General features: G+C 51.1%; 1 protein-coding gene and 1 long non-coding RNA gene across 5 annotated transcripts; both read right to left on the bottom strand.

The window, feature by feature from the left end:
• Positions 1 to 1,405: 1,405 nt before the first annotated feature.
• LOC148650426 (uncharacterized) lies at positions 1,406 to 7,701 on the bottom strand. 4 transcript variants are annotated; one of them, XR_015926122.1, is made up of 4 exons: positions 7,215 to 7,692; positions 6,754 to 6,940; positions 2,494 to 2,623; positions 1,406 to 2,067 (listed from the first exon to the last, which is right to left on the bottom strand). It is a non-coding gene; the product is annotated as an uncharacterized LOC148650426 (long non-coding RNA). The 4 variants fall into 4 exon arrangements; XR_015926121.1 differs by having other exon boundaries at positions 6,754 to 7,701; XR_015926123.1 differs by lacking the exons at positions 6,754 to 6,940; positions 7,215 to 7,692 and adding an exon at positions 3,586 to 3,833 and having other exon boundaries at positions 2,494 to 2,996.
• A 3,204-nt stretch (positions 7,702 to 10,905) lies between these two features.
• On the bottom strand, positions 10,906 to 14,709 carry nhp2 (NHP2 ribonucleoprotein homolog (yeast)). The gene is made up of 4 exons (XM_088604214.1): positions 14,429 to 14,709; positions 13,876 to 13,945; positions 12,336 to 12,441; positions 10,906 to 11,649 (listed from the first exon to the last, which is right to left on the bottom strand). The coding sequence occupies exons 1-4, from the start codon at positions 14,574 to 14,576 to the stop codon at positions 11,524 to 11,526; spliced, it is 450 nt and encodes a 149-aa protein (XP_088460340.1). The 5' UTR covers positions 14,577 to 14,709; the 3' UTR covers positions 10,906 to 11,523.
• Between the last annotated feature and the right edge of the window lie 153 nt (positions 14,710 to 14,862).

Below are 14,862 nucleotides of genomic sequence, written 5' to 3'. Positions count from 1 at the left end.
AACCCCAGGCGTGGGTGCCCTGCCCTCTTGGGACTCGGGAATGGCTCGGGAATAACGGGACTGCAGGTGGAGTGTGCCCGGGGCATGAGGCGGCAGGCCGCTGTTGACAGGGTAAACACAGCGGCGATCCGCGCCAGCCCAAAACACAGCGAGAGGTGTGCCACCCCCCAGAACCCCATCACCTGCCCCCCCCACCTGGCCCTCTGTTGTGAATATCAACAGCTTTATCACCTCCATCTGAAGCACACGGCACGCCAGCTCGGGGCCTGCAGCCTGCAGTCTGGAGCTCCTCAGCAGCAGGAGGAAACCTTCAGAGAGAGAGGAGAGAGGAGAGAGACAGAGGAGAAAGAGACGAGAGAGAGAGAGAGGGGAGAGAGGAGAGAGAGAGGGGAGAGAGGAGAGAGGAGAGAGGAGAGAGGAGAGAGAGGAGAGAGAGGAGATAGACAGAGGAGAAAGAGAGGAGAGAGAGAGGAGAGAGAGGAGAGAGAGAGGGAGGAGGGAGAGGAGAGAGGAGACAGAGAATAGATGAAAGAGAGAGGGGAGAAAGGCAAAATCAACCAAATCAAAGCACAAGCCAAACACCACTACCTCACCCCCTGGGACACACACACCAGGACACACACACACACACACACACACACACACACACACCACTACCTCACCCCCTGGGACACACACACCACTACCTCACACACTGGGACACACACGCTGTGCTCCCACTGCCAGCAGAGAGAAGAAGAGACAGAGATGCACTTTCTGCTGCACTGTGAGAAATACTCTGGAATTACACAAACATTCCTCCCTGAAATAACCCATCTAATCTGGGAATCTGGGATCTGGGAAATCTAATCCCAGAATTCCCACTCCTGCCAGAATCAGCTTCTGTTCCTACTGGGAGAGGAAACTCAATAGAGCTGCAGCCCAGTGTGTGTGATCTCCTGTCACTGCCTGAGGACAGACAGTGAGCCTGTCTCCCAGTACTGCTCTATGTGCTGTATGTAAATGTTGTATCATGTCGGAGCTGTAAATGTCTGTAGATTTTGTGTTGATTCTATTTGCTTTAAAACTCTTAGAAGGTGAGTGTGACTTTGAGTGGCGAGAGGGGAGACAGGTGGCTGTACTGTCAGTGTCTGGAGATGTGTTCATTGAATCTGCTTGGTCCACACTGTAGCTCACAGCGCATAGCTCCCAGACCCGTCCAGCGGTGCAGCGGAGGGGGGCTCTGAGCCTCAGGGAACAGCCCTGCACGGCCTGTCCGCGGGTCCAGAATCCGCCGAGGTGTGGTAACAAGCGGGGCGTCCTGACGCGGCGCCAGGGCCTGAGACACGATGCCCACTGGGGATCAATCCACCAGCACCCCTCAAACACACACACAACACACAGGACTCAAGAATGAACGCGGAGCTCCAGGAAGGTTTCTCCTTTATTCGGTGACACAGTCAGGGCCGTGTGCCCCCCGGCCTTGCAGACACCCCCCTGCTCTGCTCTGGGGTTCCCGGACAGGGTGGGGCGGGGCCCGCGTGCCAGCCTGCCTCTCCACGCTGCCCCTCAGCGCCGCCCAGGACACCCAGGGTAACGGGGTCCCTCAGGGAGCCCCAAGCTGTGGTGTGAGGTGATCTCCGCTCTCCTGCTCCCTGGGCTGAGGCTCTCACTCCTGGAGAGCGCTAAATATTCTATTCTCTGATCTGGAGCACATCCTCCTGTTAAGTATTATTATTGTAAGAATTATTATTATTGTAATGGTGGACTGCTGTCCCGTCCAGCCTGGATCCTGCTTTGTGGCCGTTGCTTGCTGGGAATGACTCCGGCTCCCACGCGACCCTGTACTGGACAGAGTGGACAGAAGATGGAGGAGTCGATTGGTATTATTGCTGTGTCGATTATCACTCTCTCCACAGTCTTTGCTGCTGTGGGTACATTAACATCTGGGGATTCCTGCTATCTCTCAGATCTCTACACCACTGCACACCACACAGGCATCTCCACGCTGCTCTGCTCTGTCCTGCTGGAGTGTCACAGGGAGGGCAGCCTGCTGGCACTGGATGAGCAGACGGACAGGCTGACGGACTGTCCAGTGAGATCGAGGTGAGATCAGGGTAGAAGCACAGTACAACACAGTAAAGCCCAGTGAGATCAGAGTAAAAACACAGTACAGTGCAGTACAGCCCAGTGATATCAGAGTAAAAACACAGTACTGTGCAGTACAGCCCAGTGAGATCAGGGTAGAAGCACAGTACAGTGCAGTAAAATACAGTGAGATCAGGGTAGAAGCACAGTACAGTGCAGTAAAGACCAGTGAGATCAGAGTAAAAACACAGTACAGTGCAGTACAGCCCAGTGATATCAGAGTAAAAACACAGTACAGTGCAGTACAGCCCAGTGTGATCAGGGTAGAAGCACAGTACAGTGCAGTACAGCCCAGTGTTATCAGGGTAGAAGCACAGTACAGAACATGTGTGACCACGGTCTGTGAGCACAGGGAGAGCGCTGTACCTGGCAGAGAGAGGCGCTCCGATCTGCCTGGGAGAGCGCGGTTCTAGTGCCGGAGGCGCGTCTGGACCCGGGCCCGTTCCCGCCGAACTGCGCTGCCTGGAACCTGGCCTGGCTCAGCGGAGGCCCCTGGCTGGGGAGGGTCATTAACTTTAAAGGCCCTGTGCGGAGATGTAATCAGCGCGCCGGGCTCTGCCAGGGCCCTAGTCCAGAGGGCTGAGCTGGGCCTCTGCTGAGCACAGGACTCAGGGGGGACACTCGCACCCCGAGGCAGGGCCAGGGTGACCTGGGGGGGAGTGCACCTCCTCCCAGATCAGCTACAGCGAGCCTCTTCCAAGACTCCCAAAAACAGCTTTCCCCCAGTGCAAGGCAACAGAACTAGTCCAGGGGTCCCACTCTGTCTCGGACCCCTCCTGCAGGAGGAGCTGAGATGGGAAGAGATACACAGGGACCGGGCCTTGCCTTTTCCTTAAATATGGTCCTGACTCCAGTATTAAATATGAACCCTTTTCTCTAAACTAGATTCCTGACTCCAGTATTAAACATGAACCTTTTTCTCTAAACTAGATTCCTGACTCCAGTATTAAATATGAACCCTTTTCTCTAAACTACATTCCTGACTCCAGTATTAAACATGAACCCTTTTCTCTAAACTAGATTCCTGACTCCAGTATTAAATATGAACCCTTTTCTCTAAACTAGATTCCTGACTCCAGTATTAAACATGAACCCCTTTCTCTAAACTAGAGCCCTGACTCCAGTATTAAACATGAACCCCTTTTTCTCTAAACTAGAGCCCTGACTCCACTATTAAATATGAACCCTTTTCTCTTAACTAGATTCCTGAATCCAGTATTAAATATGAACCCTTTTCTCTAAACTACATTCCTGACTCCAGTATTAAATATGAACCCTTTTCTCTAAACTAGATTCCTGACTCTAGTATTAAATATGAACCCTTTTCTCTAAACTAGAGCCCTGACTCCAGTATTAAACATGAACCCCTTTTCTCTAAACTAGAGCCCTGACTCCAGTATTAAACATGAACCCCTTTTTCTCTAAACTAGAGCCCTGACTCCACTATTAAATATGAACCCTTTTCTCTAAACTAGAGCCCTGACTCCACTATTAAATATGAACCCTTTTCTCTAAACTAGATTCCTGACTCCACTATTAAATATGAACCCTTTTCTCTTAACTAGAGCCCTGACTCCAGTATTAAATATGAACCCTTTTCTCTAAACTAGATTCCTGACTCCAGTATTAAACATGAACCCTTTTCTCTAAACTAGAGCCCTGACTCCAGTATTAAACATGAACCCTTTTCTCTAAACTAGAGCCCTGACTCCAGTATTAAACATGAACCCCTTTTCTCTAAACTAGAGCCCTGACTCCAGTATTAAACATGAACCCCTTTTCTCTAAACTAGAGCCCTGACTCCACTATTAAATATGAACCCTTTTCTCTAAACTAGAGCCCTGACTCCACTATTAAATATGAACCCTTTTCTCTAAACTAGATTCCTGACTCCACTATTAAATATGAACCCTTTTCTCTTAACTAGAGCCCTGACTCCAGTATTAAATATGAACCCTTTTCTCTAAACTAGAGCCCTGACTCCACTATTAAATATGAACCCTTTTCTCTAAACTAGATTCCTGACTCCAGTATTAAACATGAACCCTTTTCTCTAAACTAGAACCCTGACTCCAGTATTAAACATGAACCCCTTTTCTCTAAACTAGAGCCCTGACTCCAGTATTAAACATGAACCCCTTTTCTCTAAACTAGAGCCCTGACTCCACTATTAAATATGAACCCTTTTCTCTAAACTAGAGCCCTGACTCCACTATTAAATATGAACCCTTTTCTCTAAACTAGATTCCTGACTCCACTATTAAATATGAACCCTTTTCTCTTAACTAGAGCCCTGACTCCAGTATTAAATATGAACCCTTTTCTCTAAACTAGATTCCTGACTCCAGTATTAAACATGAACCCTTTTCTCTAAACTAGATTCCTGACTCCAGTATTAAACATGAACCCTTTTCTCTAAACTAGATTCCTGACTCCAGTATTAAACATGAACCCCTTTTCTCTAAACTAGAGCCCTGACTCCAGTATTAAACATGAACCCCTTTTCTCTAAACTAGAGCCCTGACTCCACTATTAAATATGAACCCTTTTCTCTAAACTAGAGCCCTGACTCCACTATTAAATATGAACCCTTTTCTCTAAACTAGATTCCTGACTCCACTATTAAATATGAACCCTTTTCTCTTAACTAGAGCCCTGACTCCAGTATTAAATATGAACCCTTTTCTCTAAACTAGATTCCTGACTCCAGTATTAAACATGAACCCTTTTCTCTTAACTAGATTCCTGACTCCAGTATTAAACATGAACCCTTTTCTCTTAACTAGAGCCCTGACTCCAGTATTAAACATGAACCCTTTTCTCTAAACTAGAGCCCTGACTCCAGTATTAAACATGAACCCCTTTTCTCTAAACTAGAGCCCTGACTCCAGTATTAAACATGAACCCCTTTTCTCTAAACTAGAGCCCTGACTCCACTATTAAATATGAACCCTTTTCTCTAAACTAGAGCCCTGACTCCACTATTAAATATGAACCCTTTTCTCTAAACTAGATTCCTGACTCCAGTATTAAACATGAACCCTTTTCTCTAAACTAGAGCCCTGAGTCCAGTATTAAACATGAACCCCTTTTCTCTAAACTAGAGCCCTGACTCCAGTATTAAACATGAACCCCTTTTCTCTAAACTATAGCCCTGACTCCACTATTAAATATGAACCCTTTTCTCTAAACTAGAGCCCTGACTCCACTATTAAATATGAACCCTTTTCTCTAAACTAGATTCCTGACTCCACTATTAAATATGAACCCTTTTCTCTTAACTAGAGCCCTGACTCCAGTATTAAATATGAACCCTTTTCTCTAAACTAGATTCCTGACTCCAGTATTAAATATGAACCCTTTTCTCTTAACTAGAGCCCTGACTCCAGTATTAAACATGAACCCTTTTGACTCTGGTGTTGGATCTGGGTTCTCTCCTGCACCCTTGACCTCCGGAGACAGGGGAGAGGAGGCCCTGTGTCGTTCTGGCTGGCACCAGCGGAGACAAGCCCTCCAGTGGGTTCTGCTCCTCCCAGTTTCTCCTCGGAGAAAGAGGAGCGAGTTCCAGGTAGAGGCTGGGCCGCCAACCCAAAACACAAACACACGCTGCTCGCGCCGAGCTGTTTACCCAACACCCCCCTCCGTCCCCGGCTCGCCCGCCTGTGTTTAGTAAACTGAGCGGAGCTTAGACGTCAGGCCATGCGGCAGGCAGACCGGCGGCCCTGGGCTCGGCCCTGACCGCACGCCGCGTTGTGTGTAAACACAGACACACGCAACCGAGCGCGTCAGGGACAGGCAGGCTGCCCCCGAGAGCACGCACAGCTCCCGTCCTCTCTCCTCTCCCTCTCCCAGTAGGACCGGGACCTGTTCTGATTCTGGCAGGAGTGGGAATTCTGGGATTCGATTTGTTATTTTAGGGAAGAATGTTTGTCTGATCCCAGAGTTTCTCATAGAGCAGCAGAAAGTGCATCTCTGTCTCCGTTTCTATGGGCAGGCTGTGGTCACTGAGCCTGTCCTCTCTGGACAGTCAGGTCTGTCTGTGTCCAGTTTCTATGACCAGGCTGTGGTCACTGAGCCTGTCCTCTCTGGACAGTCAGGTCTGTCTGAGTCCAGTTACTATGGCCAGGCTGTGGTCACTGAGCCTGTCCTCTCTGGACAGTCAGGTCTGTCTGTGTCCAGTTTCTATGGCCAGGCTGTGGTCACTGAGCCTGTCCTCTCTGGACAGTCAGGTCTGTCTGTGTCCAGTTTCTATGGCCAGGCTGTGGTCACTGAGCCTGTCCTCTCTGGACAGTCAGGTCTACCTGTGTCCAGTTTCTATGGCCAGGCTGTGGTCACTGAGCCTGTCCTCTCTGGACAGCCAGGTCTGTCTGTGTCCAGTTTCTATGGCCAGGCTGTGGTCACTGAGCCTGTCCTCTCTGGACAGTCAGGTCTGTCTGAGTCCAGTTTCTATGTCCAGGCTGTGGTCACTGAGCCTGTCCTCTCTGGACAGTCAGGTCTGTCTGTGTCCAGTTTCTATGTCCAGGCTGTGGTCACTGAGCCTGTCCTCTCTGGACAGTCACGTCTGTCTGTGTCCAGTTTCTATGGTCACTGAGCCTGTCAGGTGTGTTGCTCTTTGCTGTCTCTCACCCTGGTCAGATACTCATCAGTCTCCTCCTCCGCCTCTCTGCGATCTGGAGCAGCGCAGTTCTGCAGGGTCCCCTGGCTGGACGGTCAAACTCTCCCAGTGCAGGCTGGCAGGCCTGTCATCTCTGCATAAAACCAGCACCTCTCAATGAGGAGGGGGTTTCTGGGGAGCCCTGGGGGGGGGGGTCTCCTGCACAAACACACACACACACAGGAGGGGGAGACACAACAAACACCACTTGTCACCCCATGATCTGAAAGCCCTCTGTCGGTCACTGCCCACCCACAAGTACCCAGAGAATCCCTCCGCTGCTGGGGACCAGGATGAGTGAACATCCCAGAAAACTGTCCCGAATCCCACCTCAGGCCTGGAAAGATCCGGCTCCTCCTCAACCCTGCTGTGTGACCTCAACCCTGCTGTGTGAGTCCAGAAGGTCACAGGAAGAGCCAGGAATGAAGAATACCTGAACAAACTGTCCATGTGATTTCCAGATTTCTGGGACGAGCTGGCTGCAGTCCTGTCCTGTCGGAGTCCACAGGCCCATGGAGACAGCAGGGCATGACCTCTGAACTCTCCCCAGGCGGTCCCAGTTCAGGGGAACACCGCACAGGAGGCGTCCCCGGATCGAATCCCTGGTGGACGCCCAGATTCCCGAGGGGAGGAGAATCCCCAGTTTTCCAGCCAGGCCAGACTCCAGGGTTTTCCGAAAGGGAATCCCAGCAGACCCTCCAGTCCGACTCCAGTCCCTGCTCTCCCTTTCCTGAGCAGATCTGTGCTGCAGAGCCCACTCTCTCTCGGGCTTATATACAAGATTGAGGGAAAAACACAACAAACAAGAAAAAATCCTATTTGACCATAAAATATTTGAGATGTCAACATCGAATAAACAATTTTCCCAGCCCTGGCCTTGGTGCGGATGAGGAGAGCTGTGCGGAATGGGACACAGAGGACAGCTGGATGCTGGCAGTGTCAGTGGTACCAACTGTTTATCAGTTTCAACAGCTAACACTGGGTGTTTCTTCACTAAATACAGGAGCCTGGGCACAGGCAGAGCCAAGGAGACAGAAAAGCAGAGCCACAGAGTGATATAAGGAGAGTGCAGGCAAGATGTTGAGAAAAGGCGTCTGCTTTTTTTTTAAAAAAAAAAATCAAACCTTTTTCAGGGGAATTCGGAAGAACAGCGCCCTCTTGTGGTCGGACATGGCCGGTGGTCGCAAAAAAGCGGTGCTTGCTCGCCGGTGGGACGCCACTGCCACCCAGTGGTAGAAAAGGGTAACTGCACCACCTGCTGCCGAGTGACCAGGAATGCTCACGGGAGGCTCCCGCAGTGCAGCTCATTTTTCAGAAGCCCTTAGTGTACATTGAGACCCCACGTCTCCTCTCTTCATTTATCGTTAGCAGTTTCCACCGGTCCAGCTGTCCTGTGCCAGTTTCTCAAGCCAGAACAGTCCTGCTCACGCAGTGACCCCAGTGTCCAGCTCTCTGCAGGCTACGGTATGGGACTGTGGAGTAGACCAGCAGACTGCACCAGGGGTCAGTGCTCGAGCCTGTGGTCCAGAGGGTCCCAGGCTCAAACCCCAGGCTGAAGCATGTCGTACCATTGGGCAAGTTGCTTCTCTGAGGCTGCATTAAAGAGCCTGCTAAACTAAAGCGTCGTGTTGTCAATTTTACAGAAACATGTTACTCAACTGCATGTAGCTGGTTAAACTGGGCATCAACCAAGGTTTTACTGAATTTACCTGCTTTAACAGATGGTGGGAGTGTGGAACAAGATGCTGAAGCTGATAGCCTGGCTCCCCTCACCAATCAGCTGGATGAGATCCTCCAGTCAGAACAGGAGGCTCTTCTTTACACAGAGAGTGGTGGGAGTGTGGAACAAGACGTTGAAGGTGATAGCCTGGCTCCCCTCACCAATCAGCTGGATGAGATCCTCCAGTCAGAACAGTTGGCTCTTCCTTACACAGAGAGTGGTGGGAGTGTGGAACAAGATGCTGAAACTGATAGCCTGGCTTCCTTCACCAATCAGCTGGATGAGATCCTCCAGTCAGAACAGTTGGCTCTTCTTTACACAGAGAGTGGCGGGAGTGTGGAACAAGACGTTGAAGCTGATAGCCTGGCTTCCCTCAGCAATCAGCTGGATGAGATCCTCCAGTCAGAACAGGAGGCTCTTCTTTACACAGAGAGTGGTGGGAGTGTGGAACAAGATGCCCAACCATGTTATTAAGGCAAATACCCTGAACAGATTCTAAGAAACAGCTGGATGAGACCCTTAGAATGATCATGAATAAACCTGGATTTCTGACTAATAATGGATTAAAAGAGGAAAAGGGACAAAACACGAGTGTTTTTTCTTAAAAACAAGTGCAATTTGACATTCAAGATCCTTGTGTGCTAGTGGAAAAAGCATAAATGTTGCAAGAGTAGTTCAGGTAGGTAGCAGCGTCAGCATGCGTAGGCTGCATTTTCCCCTGCAACAGGGCTTGCTGTATCACCTGCAAGTTCATAAATAACACCACACTCATTTTCACATTTTGTTTTTCAGAAGCTCTCTGGGGCCTGGGTGGTGCAGGGCACCGCACAATAGTTGTATCCCGAAGTCGTTCAGGTTAAACATTGTCACCAAGCATAACTGAAGAGCTTTGATCAACGGTCTTGTTTCCCAGTCTTACCTTTAGGTTTGGGGAACAAGTCAAAATCCGATGTCCAGAGAGGCTTGGATATAGATCGCAGAAATGCTCAGTTGACACCCGAGGTAGGGTCAGGGTTAGCATTCACAAACTACTTAGACAATATTTAAGCTCAGTGCTGGATTTTTTTCCCAGAACTTTCTTGGGCCCGGGTGGTGCAGTTCCACCTCAGGACCATTCCCGATCACTCGGATGACATCTTGTACCTCCAGCAACCTCATTGACTGTATCTCCTGCAGTAAATGCCAAGCCGTCCACACTGGGGAAACAGGAAGGAGACTCGGAGACCGCTTCAGAGGACGTGTTAGGGCTGCGAAGATTAAAGATCTCTCCAAGCCCATAGTTTCTCATTTCACCTCAGACGGCCATGACCACTCTAATCTCTCCATCTCCGTTCTCAAAGTAGGGTTTCTTTACTCCTATAGCAGAAAGACAACAGAATCTAAAATAATCCTGAAACTTGGCTCACACTTCCCCCTTCTCTCAACGACAGATTGTTTTCTTCCAATCCTCTCTGTTCATTTGTAGGTTTAGTTTCACCCCTCTCCTCACCTCTCTCGGCCTCACACCACCTGACTGGCCACTCTGCCTCCCCCTGCTCCCTCCTCCTCCTCTCTCCTGGCTTGTGTTTTCCCCAGATATATAATAATAATAATAATAATAATAATTGCTTACACTTATATAGCGCTTTTCTGGACACTCCACTCAAAGTTTTATCCAGGTAATGGGGTCTCCCCTCCACCACCACCAGTGTGCAGCCCCACCTGGATGATGCGACAGCAGCCATAGTGCACCAGAACGCTCACCACACACCACACACAGCTATCAGTGGGGAGGAGAACAAAGTGACGAAGTTCAGTCCAGTTCAGAGCTGGGGATTATTAGGCCATGATTGGTAAGGGCCAATGGGAAATTTGGCCAGGACGCCGGGGTTACACCCCTACTCTTTTCAAGAAACGCCCTGGCATTTTTAATATCCATAGTCAGGACCTCGGTTTTACGTCTCATCCGAAGGACGACGCCTGTTTACAGTATAGTGTCCCCGTCACTATACTGGGGCATTAGGACCCACATGGACCGCAGGGTTAGTTTTCACCAGGTCTCCCATCCAGGTACTGACCAGGCTCACACCTGCTGAGCTTCAGTGGGCTGCCAGTTGTGAGTTGCAGGGTGATATGGCTGCTGGCGATATCACCCTGTAACTATGTGGGAATCACATAGATATGTGATAAATATCTATGTGGCAACCCACATAGATATTATCTTTGCTGACTGCCCTGTCTGTCTCACACACAAAGAAGGCTCCACAGCCGAAACGTCGTGTTTTCTTTCTTCTCTTTTCAGCATGGAATAAATCTATTACTTGTTCCAATGTTGCAAGAGACCTTACTTTTAACTTTATACCCTAACATTGGTTACGGCTTCAGCAGCAGAGTCAATATCAACACCAAGTCTTCAACAACAGTACAAAGACTAAACACTGGATCTTTATTGTGCAGGAAGGAATTTTAAAAAAGTAAGGAAACGGTTAAATGCTGTCCAACACTTGCTCATGAACACGCATACAGGGGGGGCAGAGCCGCAGTTCCTCATAGCGGCCAGCAGGGGGCAGAAGTTCCTATTGCTCTGAGTGTCCAGTTACAGAACTTGAATCCCGAAGGATGCCTGGGTTCCAGCCCGGGAATGGAGCCCTACACCCGGCTGCACTGGGACATGCACAGACAGGCGTCCCGCCCGGAATGGAGAAGGAAAAGGGGACAGAAAGAGGTGGGAGATGTTGCTGCTGTTCACCACCAGCCAGCCACGCGCAGGGGACAGGAATTTTATAAGACTGGTGATAAGGCGAACGGTCTGGCTTTCCGCACTCCTCAAGAGCGTCCTTGTCAGGCCCCGTGAAAAGCACACAGGGCAGCGCTGCGGTGTTGGGGTCTGCTCCTTCACGTGCTTGGTGTTGTGCCACAGCTGTGCTCTCTGTGCACAAGCCACTGTTCTCACAGAGAGAACCCGGACCGAATCGCAACAGCTAGGGGAAGGGAGGGGGGGGCAGGGCGTGTCCCGGGCAGGCTACTGAGGGGTGTGGCGCGGTCAGAGAGGCGCAGGAAGAGAGGTCACCTCCTCCAGGCACTCATCATAGGCCTCCTGGTAGTCCTCGTGGGGCTTGATCATTATCACACAGGTCGGGCGCTTGGAGCCAGCTGAGGTGCCCAGATCCTGCAGAGAGAGAAACGCAGGCTTGAATACCCACAAGTGTACTGGACTCCACAGGGACTGGAAGAGTCTAGAGCCCTGTGACTGGGCCGTGTCAGTGTACTGGACTCCACAGGGACTGGAAGAGTCTAGAGCCCTGTGACTGGGCAGTGTCAGTGTACTGGACTCCACAGGGACCAGAAGAGTCTAGAGCCCTGTGACTGGGCAGTGTCAGTGTACTGGACTCCACAGGGACTGGAAGAGTCTAGAGCCCTGTGACTGGGCTGTGTCAGTGTACTGGACTCCACAGGGACTAGAAGAGTCTAGAGTCTGTGACTTGGCTGTGTCAGTGTACTGGCCTCCACAGGGACTGGAAGAGTCTAGAGCCCTATGACTGGGCCGTGTCAGTGTACTGGACTCCATAGGGACTGGAAGAGTCTAGAGCCCTGTGACTGGGCTGTGTCAGTGTGCTGGAATCCACAGGGACTGGAAGAGTCTAGAGCCCTGTGACTGGGCTGTATCAGTGTGCTGGACTCCACAGGGACTGGAAGAGTCTAGAGCCCTGTGACTGGGCTGCATCAGTGTGCTGGACACCACAGGGACTATCTGCAGCATTTAGTGTTGCCTTCAACACTAGAACCATGCAGATGTTACAATCTTGAGGACTGCGTTGAGGAGGGTGTAATGATGACATAACGAGGGATTCTCACCACTTTAGAAGGGACGTAGGCGTAGGGCAGGCTGCGGTCCTCACACATGACAGGGATGTGACAGTACACATCGATAGGCAGTGTGTCCCCGGCCAACACCACAATCCTGCACAGTGACAAGAAGTCAGGAACACAGCATCACTCACTCTCCCCACACACACACAGCATCACCACAGTCCTGCTCAACAACACTCCCCACCTGACCCCCACACACAGCATCACAACAGTCCTGCAACACCAAACACTCCCCACCTGACCCCCACACACAGCATCACCACAGTCCTGCTCAACAACACTCCCCACCTGACCCCCACACACAGCATCACCACAGTCCTGCACAACAACACTCCCCACCTGACCCCGACACACAGCATCACCACAGTCCTGCACAACAACACTCCCCACCTGACCCCGACACACAGCATCACCACAGTCCTGCACAACAACACTCCCCACCTGACCCCCACACACAGCATCACCACAGTCCTGCACAACAACACTCCCCACCTGACCCCCACACACAGCATCACCACAGTCCTGCACAACAACACTCCCCACCTGACCCCCACACACAGCATCACCACAGTCCTGCTCAACAACACTCCCCACCTGACCCCCACACACAGTATCACCACAGTCCTGCACAACAACACTCCCCACCTGACCCCCACACACAGTATCACCACAGTCCTGCACAACAACACTCCCCACCTGACCCCCACACACAGCATCACAACAGTCCTGCAACACCAAACACTCCCCACCTGACCCCCACACACAGCATCACCACAGTCCTGCACAACAACACTCCCCACCTGACCCCCACACAGCATCACCACAGTCCTGCACAACAACACTCCCCACCTGACCCCGACACACAGCATCACCACAGTCCTGCACAACAACACTCCCCACCTGACCCCGACACACAGCATCACCACAGTCCTGCACAACAACACTCCCCACCTGACCCCGACACACAGCATCACCACAGTCCTGCACAACAACACTCCCCACCTGACCCCCACACACAGCATCACCACAGTCCTGCACAACAACACTCCCCACCTGACCCCGACACACAGCATCACCACAGTCCTGCACAACAACACTCCCCACCTGACCCCGACACACAGCATCACCACAGTCCTGCACAACAACACTCCCCACCTGACCCCGACACACAGCATCACCACAGTCCTGCACAACAACACTCCCCACCTGACCCCGACACACAGCATCACCACAGTCCTGCACAACAACACTCCCCACCTGACCCCCACACACAGCATCACCACAGTCCTGCACAACAACACTCCCCACCTGACCCCGACACACAGCATCACCACAGTCCTGCACAACAACACTCCCCACCTGACCCCGACACACAGCATCACCACAGTCCTGCACAACAACACTCCCCACCTGACCCCGACACACAGCATCACCACAGTCCTGCACAACAACACTCCCCACCTGACCCACAGCAACACATTCGATTCAACCTGACACACTCACACCAAAGTCGCCTCTGACTTACCCCTTCTCCCCCTTGTTGATGAACTTCTGGACCTCCTTCACCCCTCTACGGATCTGCTTCTGCTTGGAGGCTGGGATAGAGTGAGAGAGTAAATACTCTTGAATTACACAATTGTAGCTTCCGATCCTACTGGGAGAGGAAACTCAATAGAGCTGCAGCCCAGCGTGTGATCTCCTGTCACTCAATAATGCTCCATATTTAAATGTCTGTAAACGTGTTAGTTGTACGTGCTTTGGCATCACTGTAACTCATCGGCCCCGCCAATAAAGCTGTTTGAATGTAGGAGGAGTGAGAGGGGGGAGAGAAAAGAGGGGAAGACGGAGAAGAGTTGGGGAGGGAGAGAGAAAGGAGAGGGGATAGAAAAGCGAGCAAAATAACCAGTCTGCTCATTATCGCCAGTAGCCGTGTATGGAGATACATGCAGCACAGCTAATGAACAGCGCATTCACTCCGACGTGCACGGTACCCCGTCTCGGACGCCGGTGTCCGGCAGGCCCGGAGAGGGGCGTCCACACTCGTGTTAGCAGCAGCAGCGAGGCGGCAGTGCTCCTACCCTTCTTGACGCACTTGTAGAGTTTCTTCGTGAGCTTCCGAGACGCCAGCGGCTGGGCAATGGCGTTGATATTGGCGATGAGGTCCTGATACGTGTTCTCCGTGCTGCCGCTCTCCTCCTCCACCTTCTCCTTTTTCGCTTTGGTCATTTTTTAAAACAAATTCTGCTTATTCTGTTACTCGCGTGAATTGCGCCTGCAATTCAACCTTCTGGCTTTAGAGACGCGGTCTGCAGGCACAACACGTGTTGTTACTGGATCCGTGACGTCACTTCCCTTTCCTGCTTGATTTTTAACTCGCCATGTGGCCCGAGGGATACTCGCGCCCTCTGGTGCTACGGAGGAGTATTGAACACGAAACAGACTTTCTCGAGATTAACCGTTACATTCACTGAACAGCTTTTACCATAGCATTTTACAATTACATTTACAGTCC

The sequence above is a fragment of the Lepisosteus platostomus genome, chromosome 13 (genome assembly GCF_059453375.1).
Source record: "Lepisosteus platostomus isolate fLepPlt1 chromosome 13, fLepPlt1.hap1, whole genome shotgun sequence".
Lineage (NCBI taxonomy): Eukaryota > Metazoa > Chordata > Actinopteri > Semionotiformes > Lepisosteidae > Lepisosteus > Lepisosteus platostomus.
Note: the sequence above shows the minus strand (reverse complement) of the source record. Positions and strands in the feature narration are given on the sequence as shown.